This window comes from Antechinus flavipes, chromosome 5 (assembly GCF_016432865.1).
Source record: "Antechinus flavipes isolate AdamAnt ecotype Samford, QLD, Australia chromosome 5, AdamAnt_v2, whole genome shotgun sequence".
Lineage (NCBI taxonomy): Eukaryota > Metazoa > Chordata > Mammalia > Dasyuromorphia > Dasyuridae > Antechinus > Antechinus flavipes.
The window spans coordinates 275,716,053-275,731,103 of record NC_067402.1 but is presented as its reverse complement, the minus strand read 5'-3'; the positions used below and the strand labels follow the sequence as shown (position 1 = coordinate 275,731,103).

General features: G+C 39.3%; 1 protein-coding gene across 1 annotated transcript in view; it reads right to left on the bottom strand.

Moving 5' to 3' along the window:
* DRAM1 (DNA damage regulated autophagy modulator 1) overlaps window positions 1–13,315 on the bottom strand; it is a 44,879-nt gene extending 31,564 nt beyond the window's left edge. Inside the window, exon 1 of the mRNA XM_051961065.1 lies at window positions 12,780–13,315. Within this exon, the coding sequence (XP_051817025.1) occupies window positions 12,780–12,910 (131 nt within the window). The 5' untranslated portion in view covers window positions 12,911–13,315. The remainder of the gene's footprint in view (window positions 1–12,779) is intronic.
* Window positions 13,316–15,051: the final 1,736 nt, after the last annotated feature.

The following is a 15,051-nucleotide window of genomic DNA, read 5'->3' as shown; positions in this document are numbered from 1 at the left end:
TAGTGGCTAGAAACTGGAAAATGAATGGATGCCCATCAATTGGAGAATGGCTGGGTAAATTGTGGTATATGAATGTTATGGAATATTATTGTTCTGTAAGAAATGACCAGCAGGATGAATACAGAGAGGACTGGCGAGACTTACATGAACTGATGCTAAGTGAAATGAGCAGAATCAGGAGATCATTATACACTTCGACAACAATATTGTATGAGGACATATTTTGATGGAAGTGGATTTCTTTGACAAAGAGACCTAACTGAGTTTCAATTGATAAATGACGGACAAAAGCAGCTACACCCAAAGAAAGAACACTGGGAAATGAATGTGAACTATCTGCATTTTTGTTTTTCTTCCCGGGTTATTTATACCTTCTGAATCCAATTCTCCCTATGCAACAAGAGAACTGTTCGGTTCTGCAAACATATATTGTATCTAGGATATACTGCAACATATCCAACATATAAAGGACTGCTTGCCATCTAGGGGAGGGGGTGAAGGGAGGGAGGGAAAAAAAAATCAGAACAGAAACGAGTGTCAATATAAAGTAATTATTAAATAAAAATTAAATTAAAAAAAAAAGAGTATGATTCCCTTCAAAATTCAACTGAATCACATGAAATTTTTGTGGTTGTCCCTATCGGCTAGTGTTCTCCCATCCAAAACTGTCTTGATTTCATTTTATATGTATTCTGGTGGACTTGTTCTCTTTGGTTAATATGTAAACTCTTTTGGAGGAAGAACCATTTCATTTTTGTATTTATATTCCCAGGCTTTGCTGTGCCAGGTTCCACAGCAAAAATAAGATAAAGACTTGGGACTTGATTTGATTCTATATATGTCAAGGGACAACCTGGAAACAGGATTAAGAGAGTAGGATGCAGGTGAGGTGGGAGGAAGGATGGAAACCGATTCCTTTGCCAACTTCTACCACTAAGGAGAGTCCTCTGATAGGTTTGATATTGTGATACTCACTCATCCTCCCTCTTTCCCTCCACCTGTTCCTCCCCACCTGCTGTTACCTGCTACAAGAGACTCATAAAAGCAAAGTCTCATTATCAAAATCTTTGATCCAACACTAAAAAAAGATAAGGTTTTACCAGTGAAATGTCATTAGAATGTAAATGTTTACAAGATCGCTTAATGTCTAGGGGAGGGGAAGAGAAAAGGAGGGGAAAAAATACAGCACACAAGATTTTGCAAAGGTAAATGTTGAAAACTATTTTTGCACATATTTGAAAAAATGAAAAGCTTTTTAAAAAATGTTATCTTTTAAAAAAGAAATGATGTTATAGATGCTTTACTGCTAAAGCCCAAGGACAGTAGTTTCTCTCTGTAATGAAGCCAAACTTTCTACCCGATCTGTAATCTACTTCATTAGAATGCAGGCTTCTTGAGAGCAGGGACTGTTTGGCTTTTCAATTTGTATCTCTGGTACTTGGTACCTGCTGAGTCATTTCTGTCATCTGACTCTCTGTGATCCCATTTGGGGTTTTCTTAGCACAGATACTGGAGTGATTTGTCATTTTCTTCCCTAGCTCATTTTGCAGAAAGAGAAATGGAGGTAAACAGGGTGAAATGACTTGTCCAGGGTCATACAACTAATTAAGTATCTAAAGCAGGATTTCAACTCAGGTCTTCCTGATTCTAGGTCTGGCACTCTATCCACTGCACCACCTAGCTGCCCATATGGCACTAAGTAATCACTTAATAAATGACTTCTATTTTTCATTCATTCATTATTTGAGTATGGAAGCTATTGGAACTTATCTTGAGTTCAAGAATAACTGAGTAGCGTATATAATATAGATGAGATCACTTGCTTTCTCAGAGAAGGGAGAAAAGGGAGGGAAGGATAGAATTTGGAACTTGGGGGGAAATAAAATATTATTTATATTTTTAAAAATAGCTAGGTAGACAGTGGGGTGAGATTAGCCTGGAAAGACAGATTGGAACCAGATTGACAAACTATGGACAACCCAGAAATTAGTGGTATTTGATCTTATGAGCCACAGGAAGCCCCCATAACCTTTTAAGAATGAAGTAAAATGGTCAGATCTGTTTTGTTTGGAGGATGAGAGACAGTATGACCAGAATGTCTTGAGCAAGTCTCTTGATTTCTCAGGGGTCCACCAACTCCCTAAGACTAATTTGCAGAGGAGATGCCAGTCTACATCAGCAGAGGGAATTTCCTTCCCAAAGAGTTCCCTATATTAATGAATTCACAGGTCTGTTCTCTATCACCTTTCCCTTGGAAGATGGATTGGAGCCAGAAGAGAGAGAATACAAGGAGACCAATATGGAGATCACTGCAATAATCCAGAACAGAGCCATATATGGTCTTTGTGACAGCAGATTACTTTCTTGTATTCATGTGAGCTGTCTGATTATTGTTTCTGTTTTATATGGATATTTTAAAGGGCAGCCAAAAAGACTGAAAGAAGGCAGGTAAAAGTGATGATGATGATGATGATAGATGGATGGATGAAAAGAAAGGTGAAGCTATACAAGCTTGTTCTTATCCAGAGTCAGAAAGGGAGATCACAGATCTGAAACACTTCAATTTTTTTTTTTTATGAGGGAAATCTAGGGAATGTAAAAACAAAGGATATCAATAAAATCTGGCTTTTTTTTTTAAAGAGTGAATTAGTGATACCAAGAATTCAGTTTATTTGCACATTTCCTGTATTTACATTTCTATTAGTTTGGCTGAGGCTGAAAAGTTCCAAGTAGTTCCTGTAACATCCTTCCCTTTCTTTTTACTGAACAAATTTATGAGGTTAAGCCAAAACACACTTCATGTTATCTCATACACACAAGAATGAAGCAACTTTCAAACAGTACAGTTAAAACATGTCTGGCCAAAGAAAGAAAAAAGGACACTATGTCTCTGGATTATGAGACTTTCAGGATGTTGGTCCAAATTTCATTGACTCATAGAATCTTCAAACTGAAATGAACCTAGTCAAACTTTCCCATTTTACAGATGAGGAAATCAAGACCTAAAAGTCAGGTCCATGTAAGAGATGTTCCTATCTTCTCATAATGACCTATTTATTATCTATATCTATCTGGCATTTAAAAATTTGTCTCACTTTTCTGAATCTGTTCATCCTTTAATGATCACTAATATGAGATGCTTAGAAGAAACAGAGCTAACTTCCAATAAGAAAATTTCATTTTCTGGGGTCCTTTCCAAATATAAGATCTATATAATTCCATGAGTTTAATGCTAATTTATACTTAACATGAGATTCCATGGGACAGAAGAAAACTAAATATGGAGAAGCAAGAGTTTCTGTAATAATAGGTGTTAAGAACAACATTTCCTAGCTAAGCTTGGTAAACTGTTCTGCCTTCCTTTTGGTTGATGGGTTTTATGGTTCAGACATATAACAGTTGGAGGACCTCTTCTTCAATTTTCACCCATTCCCCTAGATTTCTATTGGTTGAGCTAATACAGTGACGATAGCATATTCTTGTACTGGGACATAGGGTTGTTGGAAGGACTATCACATGCTTTTGACCAACTCCATTAGGTAATTGAAACTTGGGGCTCAGCATATTGTTATGGTTTTTAATAATAAGTATAGAGTTAGGCACATCAGAGATAATCTAATTAGTCTGATTTAATCAGAACTTTGGCTCTCATCCCAGGCACGGCAATCAACTCTATAAAGATCTTTGGAATCACATCTCAAGAAAACACTCAATAAATGTAAGTTTTCAATTAAAGAAATTAAAGGCAAAAGGAATCAAATTTTCAAAAATACCAAGATCTTATGTTTCTCCAAACAGGAAGCTATTGTCAAGGGAATTTCTATGTAAGTACTGATTAGATGAGATGAGCTCCAAGATCCCTTTCAACTTGGAGATTCTAGGATTTCAAAATTCTTAAGGGATTGAGGGCTGATTTTTTTTTTAAACAATAAGGAGAGGAAATGAAAAGATGTAAGTGGATGCTCTATTTGAAAGAAGTCAGATTGAAAAATAGATTGACTAAAATTATGGAAATACTCATTAAAATAGACTCTTGGGAATGGAGTTTTAAGACCACACTTCACACTCCCATTTGGCTAGCCACTAAGATACCAACCACCCCCAGTTTCCCATCTCTCCTTCCAGATCTGGAAACAGTAATCCAGTCCTTGTTCCTGATGAGGAGTAATGAATGAAAATTATTTGCCAAGCAATTCGAACTTCCCTATTGCTCTATTCATAATACTTGTGTCTGCCTAGATCCAAATTCCCTTCTTACTGTATACTACTGTATACATCTGCATAACTCCATTGGAATTTAAGCCTCTTAAGTAAAGGCAGTAAGGTTTCTTATTGTCTGCATCCTTGGAGGTGAGCACAAAGTTTGGCACAGAGTAGGTGCTTCATAAATGCTTTTGATATTATTGAATCATTCAATAGTCTCCAACTCTACCATCATCACATTTGGGGTTTTCTTGACAAAGATACCAGATTTGTTTGCCATTTTCTTCTCCAGCTCCTTTGACAGATGAGGAAACTGAGGCAAACAGAGGGAAGTGACTTGCCCCAGGGTCTAGCATGCATCTGTGACCAAATTTGAAGTTAGGTTCCTCCTGACTGTAGGGACTCTATCCACTGTGGCCAACTAACTGGCCCAAAATAAATTTCTTAATAAGATTACTTTAATAAAGTTCTTTTATATTTTATAATAATTACCATATCTATATCCAAAAAAAAAGAGAGAAACACAGACAAGGAGAGAGAACACAAGCAAGTGAGAAGATTGCTTATCTCTATCAATTAAAAAACAATACTTAAGATAACTGAGATATTAGTAAGTTTGTTCCTGGGTGGTGCTTCTAACTTTTTTTTTTTTTTGGTTTTCATTTCCTCATCTCTAAAAAATGAGAGAACTTAATGACCTCTTTAAATTCCTTCTGTATGTCTAAATCTTATGATTTTTCTGATTTAACCTCTCCATGCGCTAAGATTCTAATCTTCAAAAAATAATTAATTAATTAGAAAAATTAAACAAACAAAAAGATTCTAAGTTTCAGAGAAAACACAACATGAGTTGGTAACTATAGCTATAACTTGCTTGGGAGTTGGCTATATCCATGAAATCATGGGTCTACTCCTATTATTTCAAGCTCTGGTTTCATTTGATATTCTCTTGTTAATGTATTCTCAATATAGATGCTGCATTTGATCCAATGCCAATATTTAGGGTTCAAGGCAAAAAATAAATAAATCAGAGATTGTACCATGTAGTTAAGTATTAAGAGGTAATAAACATATAAAGAGTATTGGATTAAGTTAAACCATGAGTTCCCTGGTCTCCCTATTGAGAAAATACTTGGTTCAAATCCTGCCTCCTCACTCTTACTGGTTAGGTGATTCTGGGGAAGTCACATCATATCTCTGAGACTCAGTTTCCTCATCTATAAAATGGGAGTATTAAATATTTATACCTGTAACACCTTGTAAAAGCTTAAGTGAAATGGAATCAAGTAAGGAACTTATTAAGTGTTTATTGACTGACTATTGGCTCACTCACAACCAATCAATCACTTATTAAGAGCCTACTTGAAACAGTTTCAGAGAACTATCCTAGAAAAGTCTGGACAGGTTCTGTCACCAGCTTGGTCAATGAGTAATGAATTATTCTTGTACACAGCAGAGGAGGTAGGAATTGAGTTTGGCTTCAGAAGATAAGAACACGCAAAAAGGTGAAATCATAGAATCAGATCTCTGGTGCTGGAAGGAAACTGAGGAGTTGTATATTCCAATCCTGTTCTCCAGATTAAAATATCTTCCTTCAAATCCTGTTCTCCAGATTAAAACATCTTCCCCTGGCCATCACTCTCCTACATGTTATCTCCTTCTAACAGAATCTAAGTTCCTTACTTCTGGCCAGTATGGAAACTGGTCACCTGAATGGGGAATAATACTACGATAGATAACTACTTGTATGAAGTCTGACTAACCAGTTCCCTGACACATACTTTAACCAAGGGGAAAAAATGCCTATCAGACCAAAGAAACTACAGAAAGTGATTTATTCCATACCAAGATAGAAAGTCAATCATTAGCTAATTCCCTGGCAATAGAAATGGGGACCATTTGAAAAATGATCGAGAGCATAAGCAAAGAAGCCGTAGCCTCCAAGCATGACTGGAGAAAGGCTAAAAATACAACGTTGCCTTTAGGGCTCTCTGTCCTGAAGCAATAAGAAAAAGTTATTAGAAAGCTCCAGGGTGTATATAAACCACAGGGGGAGGGCAGCATTAATGATAAGTGTGGACAGAGCAGCACTCAGATTGGGTGTCCAGAGATGCCAGATATGACCCTGTAAATTCAGCATTCTAAGTCTCAGAGGTGAAAAGGGGGTGCCCTGGGAGCCTGAAGTCAAGAACCCAGACACAGAGTGAGACCAAGCATAGTGGACCAAAAAACTGAATCACGAAATGGATTTCAGCTCTGGCATCAAGCCCTAAATTAAGAGCTAAGCCTACAGAAATGAATCAAAGCAAAAAGAGAAAGTACTTAACAACTACAAACAGATTCAAAGGGGGAAATTTTTTTTTCCCACAAGGACAACAAGAAAACCTAGGAGAAATAAAGCAAGAGATAGAAACAAATGAATAAACTTAAAAGAGAATAACTTAAAAGAGAAAGTGGAAAAATCTTACCCAAGAAATTATCTCCCTGAAAACCAAAATAGATGAAAAAAAAAATCAAGGAAGTCACAAAATAGTAAGAAATTTTACCTTAAAAATCAAAGGATTGAAATTTTAATATAAGGTATCTTATAACACCCTTGGAAAATAAGTCAAGGAAAAAACATTTAAAAATCATTGAATCCCTGAAGATTAGAGCTTAAAAGAGACCTGGACACTCGGAAAATCATAAATCAAAACTGCCCAAAACTATTAGGTCCAAATTGCAGAGTGAAGACAGAAAGATTCTATTCCCTAAAGGGGGAAAAAAACCAGAAATTTTTTAAGCAAAATTCAGACATCCTTATATAAAAGGAAAAAAGGCTGCAAGCCTCCAGAAAGAAGCAGTTCAAGTATCAAAGAACTGCAATGAGGATACAAGACATGGCAGCTTCTACTATAAATAATAGGAGATCTTGAAATGGAGGAAGAGGTGTGAGACAGATTGCATCAAAAGAACCTCACTCTTACATGAAATGGACAAAGGAAGGTTTTATACAAACACACACATACACATATGCCAGTTTTTATGTATATATTTATGTATAAATACATCAAACAGGGAAACATTGGAGAAGTATTAAGAAGACCAGGAAGGCCACAGTAGCAAGAAAAACATATTTAACTTCCTGATCCTGAAGGTAGGGATTAAGAAAAAAGTGGAGGAGGGCAGGACTTGTGCCCATCAATTAAGGAATGCATCATGGCATATAAGTGTAATAAAATTTTACTGTAATTGTTAAGAAATAATGAAAGAGATGACTGCAGAAAGTCCTGGATAGCACGAACTGATCCAGAGTAAAAAGAGCAGAACTAAGAGAACAAAGAACACAAGGGCAACAGCATTATAAAGAAAAATAACTCTGAAAAACTTCAGAACTCTGATCAATGCAATGACCAACGACATCTTCAGAAAACTTTATAAAGAAGCATATTATGTATGTTCTGTCCAAAATGGTGTCCCGGTTCAAATTCTGTTGGTTTCATTTATTACAAGGGCTTTGTTTTCCCCCTCCATAAAAGAGAGGGGTTGTACTGGATTAACTCTAAGGATCCTAACTCCTCCTGGGATCAAAAATAGGTGATATTTAAGAACGGAGAGGAAAAGCCCCCATAAGATTCTTGTATCAAACAGGTAGTAATAAGGAGGAGACAGAAGATTAGAGCTCAGGGGGATCAAGACAGGAAGGTTTAGAAATTCAGAATGGAGAAAGGCAAAGGATCAAATGCAAATTTCATTTGGACCAGATCCCAAGCTAAATTTAGACCTCTACAGGAAGGCCTAAGGCTAGATAAAGCTCTTTAGAGCCAACTCGCTTCTAAGTGCATCCCAAAGGCTCTGGGTACATTCAACAGTGGTTACCTTAAATGCAAATCTCTTCCCTGGTTCCCAATCTCCTCTGTTATCTCCCCATTAATTAAAAGGGCCTTTTCAGATAAGTAATTTGTTACTAACCTATTAAATTTAACATGTACTTTAAAAATCTTCATAATAGAAGTTCACAGTTTTATGTTCAATTCTCTAGTTTCATTATTTGTATGTTGAAATGTTCATATCTGTGAATGTTTTTAAATTCATCATTAATAAAAGAAACAAGGATATAAGTTTTTTGAGAACAGAAATGGCCTAGCTTGTGTATTTGTAGCACCCCGATCCATGCAGATTAAGCACTTAATAAAATGCATCTTCATTCAATCTTTCTTTCATGTATTCATGAAATGAGTATCAAAACCTCTATTCTACGGAAATGGAGTGATCTGCTCTTCAGAGATACGGTAGATAAAAAAGTGACCAGAATCTTAGAACTGGGAGTCAAGAAAAGATAGGAAACTCTGGGCAATCACTTAATTTCCCTGCAGCCTCAGTTTACTCATCTGTAAAGTGAGTTGGACTGGGTAATTGTAAGATTCCTTTCAACTCTACACCTATAATCCACTGTCCTCTCAGATCTATAACCCTAAATCACTTTATTTCAGTTTCCTCAACATGGGATTAAGCCAGGTGGCTTATGAGGTCTCATCCAACCTTTAATCTAAATTCATGATCCTCTGATAAAACTAATTGTGAAGATCACTTAACCTCTCAGCCTCAGGCATCCCTCCAAGTTCAAGATGGTAAGTGCCCACATCAATGAAATCACCAGTCTTTGAAGGCAGTTAATATTCGCCAGGATCATATCTTACAGAACAGGTGTCCCATTCCCAGTAAATCTGCCTAGACAAACTAAGCAAAATGGTCCAAATCAGACCTTGGTCTCTCTGGCAGAAGGACCTCCAAGAAAATCTCCCTAATGCAAACGTAAAGCATCTCAGAATCAATGCCATATAGCTTTCTGGCACACACAATACTGTCTGTGAGCCCCTTCTTGCTTTTCTCAGCTCCATCCACCTTTAATATTTATTGCCCTAACAGGGAGAAAAGACCCAGAGGAGGAGAAGGCAGTAGATTTCATTCATAAAACTAGAGAAATAGGTCAAAATCTTGAGGACTATGGATTACAGGTCTAGAACTGAAAGGAATCTTCCAAGCTAGCTAAATCCAACTCACTTTACAGATGAGTAAACTGAGGGCCAGGAAAATGTGACTTAAGGCATATAGATCAGGAGGGACCTCGGAGACTATCTAGTCTAACCCACTTTACAGATAAAGAAAGTCATAATCTGGAACCAAAAAGGGACCTCAGAAGCCATCTAGTCTAACCAACTACTGTACAAATGTGGGAAGTGAAGCCCAGAAAAGTGAAGGCACTTAAGATCATAGATCTAGAATCAAGATAGAACCTCAGAAACCATGTAGTCTAACCTACTTTACAGATAAAGAAACTGAGGCACAGAGAAGTGAAGTGACTTAGGGTCATAGATCTGGAACCAAAAAGGTACCTCAGAAGCCATCTAGTCTAACCCATATTACAAAGAAACTGAGGCATAGAGAAGTGAAGTGACTTAGGGTCATTTATCTATATTCAAAATGGAACCTCAGAAGCCATCTAGACTAACCTATTTTATAGATGAGGAAACTGAAGGTGCCCAAGAAAATGAGGTCAGTTAAGGTTACAGGGACATCAGAAGTCATGTATTCCAATCCCTTCTAAAGATGAGAAACCTAAGTGTTTGGAAGGTGTTCTGACATGCTCGTGGTCACATAAGTAATAAGTATCACAGGAAGGATATGAATTCAGACCAAAGGATCACAGGTCTAGAGCTGGAAAATAATTCTGAAGCTCATCTGAAAAAAAAATCCTCTTTTTTTTTTACACATGAGGAAGCACAAGTTCAGAGAGATCAGTCTATTTTCCTACAAAACAGAAGAGATCATTTGTCCCTGGGTCAATCAGTAGCAACAGGATTTATAATGCCTTTATCTGCATATAACACAGAGTCAGGGTAAACCCTAAAATAAAGCATCATATAAATATGAACCATTATTCACCTTAGTTTTTCTGTCAAGTGAGGAAGTTGTACCTGATATTCTCTGGTTTCTGCCAGCTCCAGTTCTCTGATCCTGACTGGGATCCAATTTTTTTTTTGGGGGGGGTGAGGGGGAGTGGGCCACCCTCTTGATGAGTTCCCTCACCTGTAAAAATGAAGTTCCTTCTGGCTATAAAACTATAATAGGAAAACTTATCCAAGTTTAATTTATTTCTACAGTTTTAAGACTGAACTGTGCTGCCTTCCCTTCTTGCTTCAATGATTATTATACACCATCTACCACAATAAGAAGGGGAAAACAAAAAGAATAAAATCTGATCCCTGTTCTCAAGGAGCATGCACTCTAGGTAGGGAGAAAATAAAAGGTATCCCAACAAAATGACACAATTTTGTTTTGTTTTTAATCTGACCAGAGAAAAAATAAATTGCTACAAATTCAGAGATAGCAACTCAATCCACACCTACTGTGTGCTGCCACTATGCAAACAGCTGGGGACGCAAAACAATCCTGATTCCCAGGGAATCAAAAAATCTCCCCAGAAAATCAACTGAATGTAAAGCCACTTCAAGGGAGAGAGAGAACTGACAGCTGGGGGCTTTGTACTTGAGCTATGTTTTAAAGAGAGCCAAGGATTCCAATAAGTGGAGATAAGGAGAGAGGACATTTTAGGCCTGAGGAACCATCTATATAATAGCACATGGAATGTCTTGTACTGGAAAGGTCACAGGGGGACAATTTGGCCTCGGCTTCCTAGCTTCCCAAGGCTTCCTTCAAAGCTGACCTCAAATCCTATCTTGTACAAAAGGCACCAGCCCATTCCCAATCTTCCCGATTACTTTCCCTAGATTACCTGGCTCTTCAGTATTTCCTGACTATCAGCAATTTGTAGGCAAAGACAGCTTTTGCCTTTCTTGGCAACACTTACTCTAGACAGGAAACTGAAAAGACAGCCAAACAGATTTTGCATTTTATTCTAAAGTCAAATGGGAGCCATGGAAGATTTTCGAGGTGAAGAAGATAAAAGAAAGATTCAGCAATCAATCAAGGTTCATTTACAAATGAAGAAACTGTAGCCAAAGGAAATTCAGTGTTTTCCTTCAAAGCTATTGTAAGAAATAAGAGTCCCAAGCAGAATTTGAACTTAGTAAGACCTGGGTCTTCAAAAACAGCTCTCCACTCTACTGAAGAGATCTGCTTCGGGGAGGAGAGAATAGGAAGAAAATCCTGAAAAAGGATACATGAGTAGTAGGCCATTGCTGTAATCTAGGCAAGAAGTTTTGAGTCTCCAATGGAAAACTTGGTGACAAGAGAATGAAGGTAGCCCCTCCCCCTCCAATAGATATAGGAAAATTTAGGACGGAGAGGTTTTGGGGGAATATAATGGGCTCTCTTCTAGATACCCTAACTTTGGGAAGGATATGAGTTTAGGCCTGAAGGATATGGATTGGTGGAGAATCTACCTTTTTTTTTTCTTTCAAAGCTCTAGGAAAAAACTTCAAAGCATAATCATTTCATCACTCATCAAGACAGTTCTGATCAGACAAAATATTATGATCCTACCTGCTAATATTTAATCCCACTCTACTCCCCTTCTCTTTTTGAAAATGAACAAAATTGTTCAGTATCCTCAGTGTTTTACTATGATTTCTCCAGTTTAAATGTAATTCCAGGGTTCTGGAGGAAATCTAGGAGCCTTTTGCATCATCTAGAGCAATTACCACACTTTACAGATGAGGAAAATGAAAGGAGATGAACAGACCTTTCAAGATTACCAAGGCTTTCTGAACCACTTTCATAGACTCTGAGCATTTAGGAACCTTGGAGATCAGCTAGCCCAGTTCCCACATTTTATAGATGGAGAAACTTAGATTTGTCCAAGGTGACAAAACTTTTCTGAACCCTTTCCTCAATGTCACAGACTTAGAACAACTAGGAACCTTGGAAGTTCAGCCCTCTCTGTGGCTTTGGTCCTTTTTTTTTTTTTTTTTTTTTTTAAACCTGTCCTATCCTGTATAAATGGATATGTTTCCCAAAATAGAAGGGGACTTTCCTTACTTGATGTATGGAAAAAAGGGGTTGATGCGTCCAAAGACCACAGGAATCTTGGACAAAACTTTTCTGAACCATTCTCCTCAATGTCACAGACTTAGAACAGTTAGGAACCTTGGAAGTCACCTAGCCAGTGCAGCACTCTCTATGACTTTGGTCCTTTTTTTTTTTTTTAAACCTGTTCTACGCTGTATAAATGGATATGTTTCCCAAAATAGACCGGGACCTTTCTTAGATATATGGAAAAAATAGGTTGAAGTGTCCAAAGAAAACTTAGACAAAATACTTTTGTGAACCACTAATCTCAGTGTCATAGACTTTGAGCAGTTAGGAACGTGGGAAGTTACCTGTCCAGTCCCCAAACTTTACAAATGAAGAAACTGAAGGGTCCCTGGACATCACCTGGATGCCACATTTTACAGAAGAGGAAACTGAGACTCAGTATCATTAAAATAACTTGCCTCACAGAAGTGAGATTGAGGCAAGATTTGAAGCCAGGTCCGCCTGCCCCCTAAGATCAGCACTCTCTATGGCTTTGACCCATTTTTTTAAACCTTGTATAAATGGATATGCTCCCCGAAATAGAGTGGGACCTCCCTTACCTGATGTATGGAAGGAAGGGGTTGACGTGTCCAAAGACCACAGCGACCACATAGGAGATGATGAAGGCGGCAGAGGACCAGGTCACCAGGAGGAAGGGGACAAAGGCCATGCCTTTGAGAAAGCACAGCATCCTGCCGTCGAGAGCGGGCTAGAGGGCAGCAGGGCCTGGTACCAGAGGTGGTGCTGCGGTGCCCGTGGCTCCCGCGGAGACTGGACATGTGCTGGGGCACGGCGGTGGCGGCAGCGGCGGCAGCACCAGCCCCACGGGGGCAGGCGGAGGGACGCGGAGGCGGAGGGGGAGGCGCCGGGTTCTAGCCCCGGGGGCAGTCCCAGCCCAGGAGGGAGGGGAAGAGCAGAAAGATGGGAGCGAGGTGGCAGTGGCGGGCGCGGAGGGGCACACGAGCTGGCACGCGGGTGGTCGAGGCGGAATGGCGTGGGAGGGGGCTGCGGAGTGGTTGAGAAAGGGGTGAAGTCACAAAGTGATTGCCCCCGGGTGGGGGCGGGCCGACTTAGCGCCACCTCCTTCCAAGTTCCTGGCCCCAGGATGAATAGAGTTGGGAAACGGTTCCTTTCACTTTTGTTTTTCTCACTTGTCTGGGCTAGCTAGAACAGGGGTGGGGTCAGTGTTTTCCCACCCACCCGGCCTCCATGGGGGTGGAGTCAGGCTTGCTGCCCCCTCCCCTAACTCGGTAGTCTCAGGGTGCCCACCCTCAGCCCCGGAAATTTCCAATATTTGCTGTAGATTCTGATAACTTAAACTTTGACCTCCTGAGGTACTCTCGGTCTGACGTGACCCCAGGCTCTGGTTGCTCCCTCTCAAATCTCTTGGGAATTCGAGAGCCTCGCCCACCTCCCGTACACAGGCGGAGGAGCGCGTCTTGGGCCCCCAGTCTTGAACTCTAGGGATACTCCCACCCCATACACATAAGTGGAGGAACAGTCTTGGGCTTTAGGGGTACCTCCATCCCAGCACACACGTGGAGGAGGGAACCTGGGGACGCCAGAGTCTGCTGCCACGCCCCCCTTGAAATCCCTTCAAGCTCCTAATCTTAAATGTCCCCGAGTGGCCCCTCCCCATGCAGCAACTTGAGGTCCGGAACTCTGTTACTCCCCCTCCTTGCATCTTCCCTGAAAGCTCTTATAGATCCTTTGACCCCCATATCAGGGCCTCTATGGCAACTACATGATTACCTGCTGCCCCATTACCTTGGTTCTCTCTTGAAATGTCTTGTGGATCCTGAGGCACTGGTCTTTTACTCCCAAAGACATGCTCAAGATTAGCTGCTGCTTCTCCACCTTAGCTCTCTTGGGAAGTGTCCTGTGGATACTGAGGGCCTGGCCTTTAACTTCCAACAAAACACTTCCCCCACCTTTATTCTAGACTCCAAGGAATTTCAGGAAGTATGAGGCTAGTGGGGAGGGGGTCAGATCAGTCTCCACCTACTCTGGGAATCCTTCAACCCTGAGTCTGAATAGCAAATCTTCCACAATGCTTGATTCTGAGCCACTCATTCCCCCTGTCCACGAAATGCTTTCTCTGTAAATTGCAGAATAGTTGCTGGTGTCCACTGCTGGTAGTTTTTTTTTTTGTTTGTTTGTTTTGTTTTGTTTTGTTTTTGCTGAGGCAATTAGGGTTAAGTGACTTGCCCAGGGTTACACAACTAGGACATGTTAAGTGTCTGAGACCAGATTTGAACTTGGGTCCTCTCAGGGCTGGTGCTCTATCCACTGCGCCTCCTACCTTCCCCAACTGTTGAGTTTTTTTTAATTATTTTAATTTTAATTTTGGAAAGTAGTATTTTTCAATTATATGTAAAGACAATTGTCAACATTTATGTTTGTAAGATTTTTGAGTTTCAAATTTTTTCTCCCACCTATCCCCCCCTCCAAGACAGTATGTAATCTGATAGAAGTTAGATATGTACAGTCATATAAATATATTTTGTCACATCGTGACAAAAGAAGCAGAACAAAAGGCAAAAACAACAAGTGAAAATAGTCTTCATTTATCTGCATCATACTCCACAATTATTTTGCTGAATGGAGTTAGCATTTTCCAGCTGATGATGTCCATTATTAGAAGATATTCTCCACGCTTCTAAAAATCACTGGTGAGAATTACACACAAAATAAAATTAATAGATTAATAAATTTGGATTTAGAAGTGATCTTAGAAGTAAACTCCAAACTCCTCGTCAAAAATAAGAAATATGATATTTTTTACTTGTATTTCTATTCAGTGATTTTTTTTTCCTAGTAGAGAAAAGATTC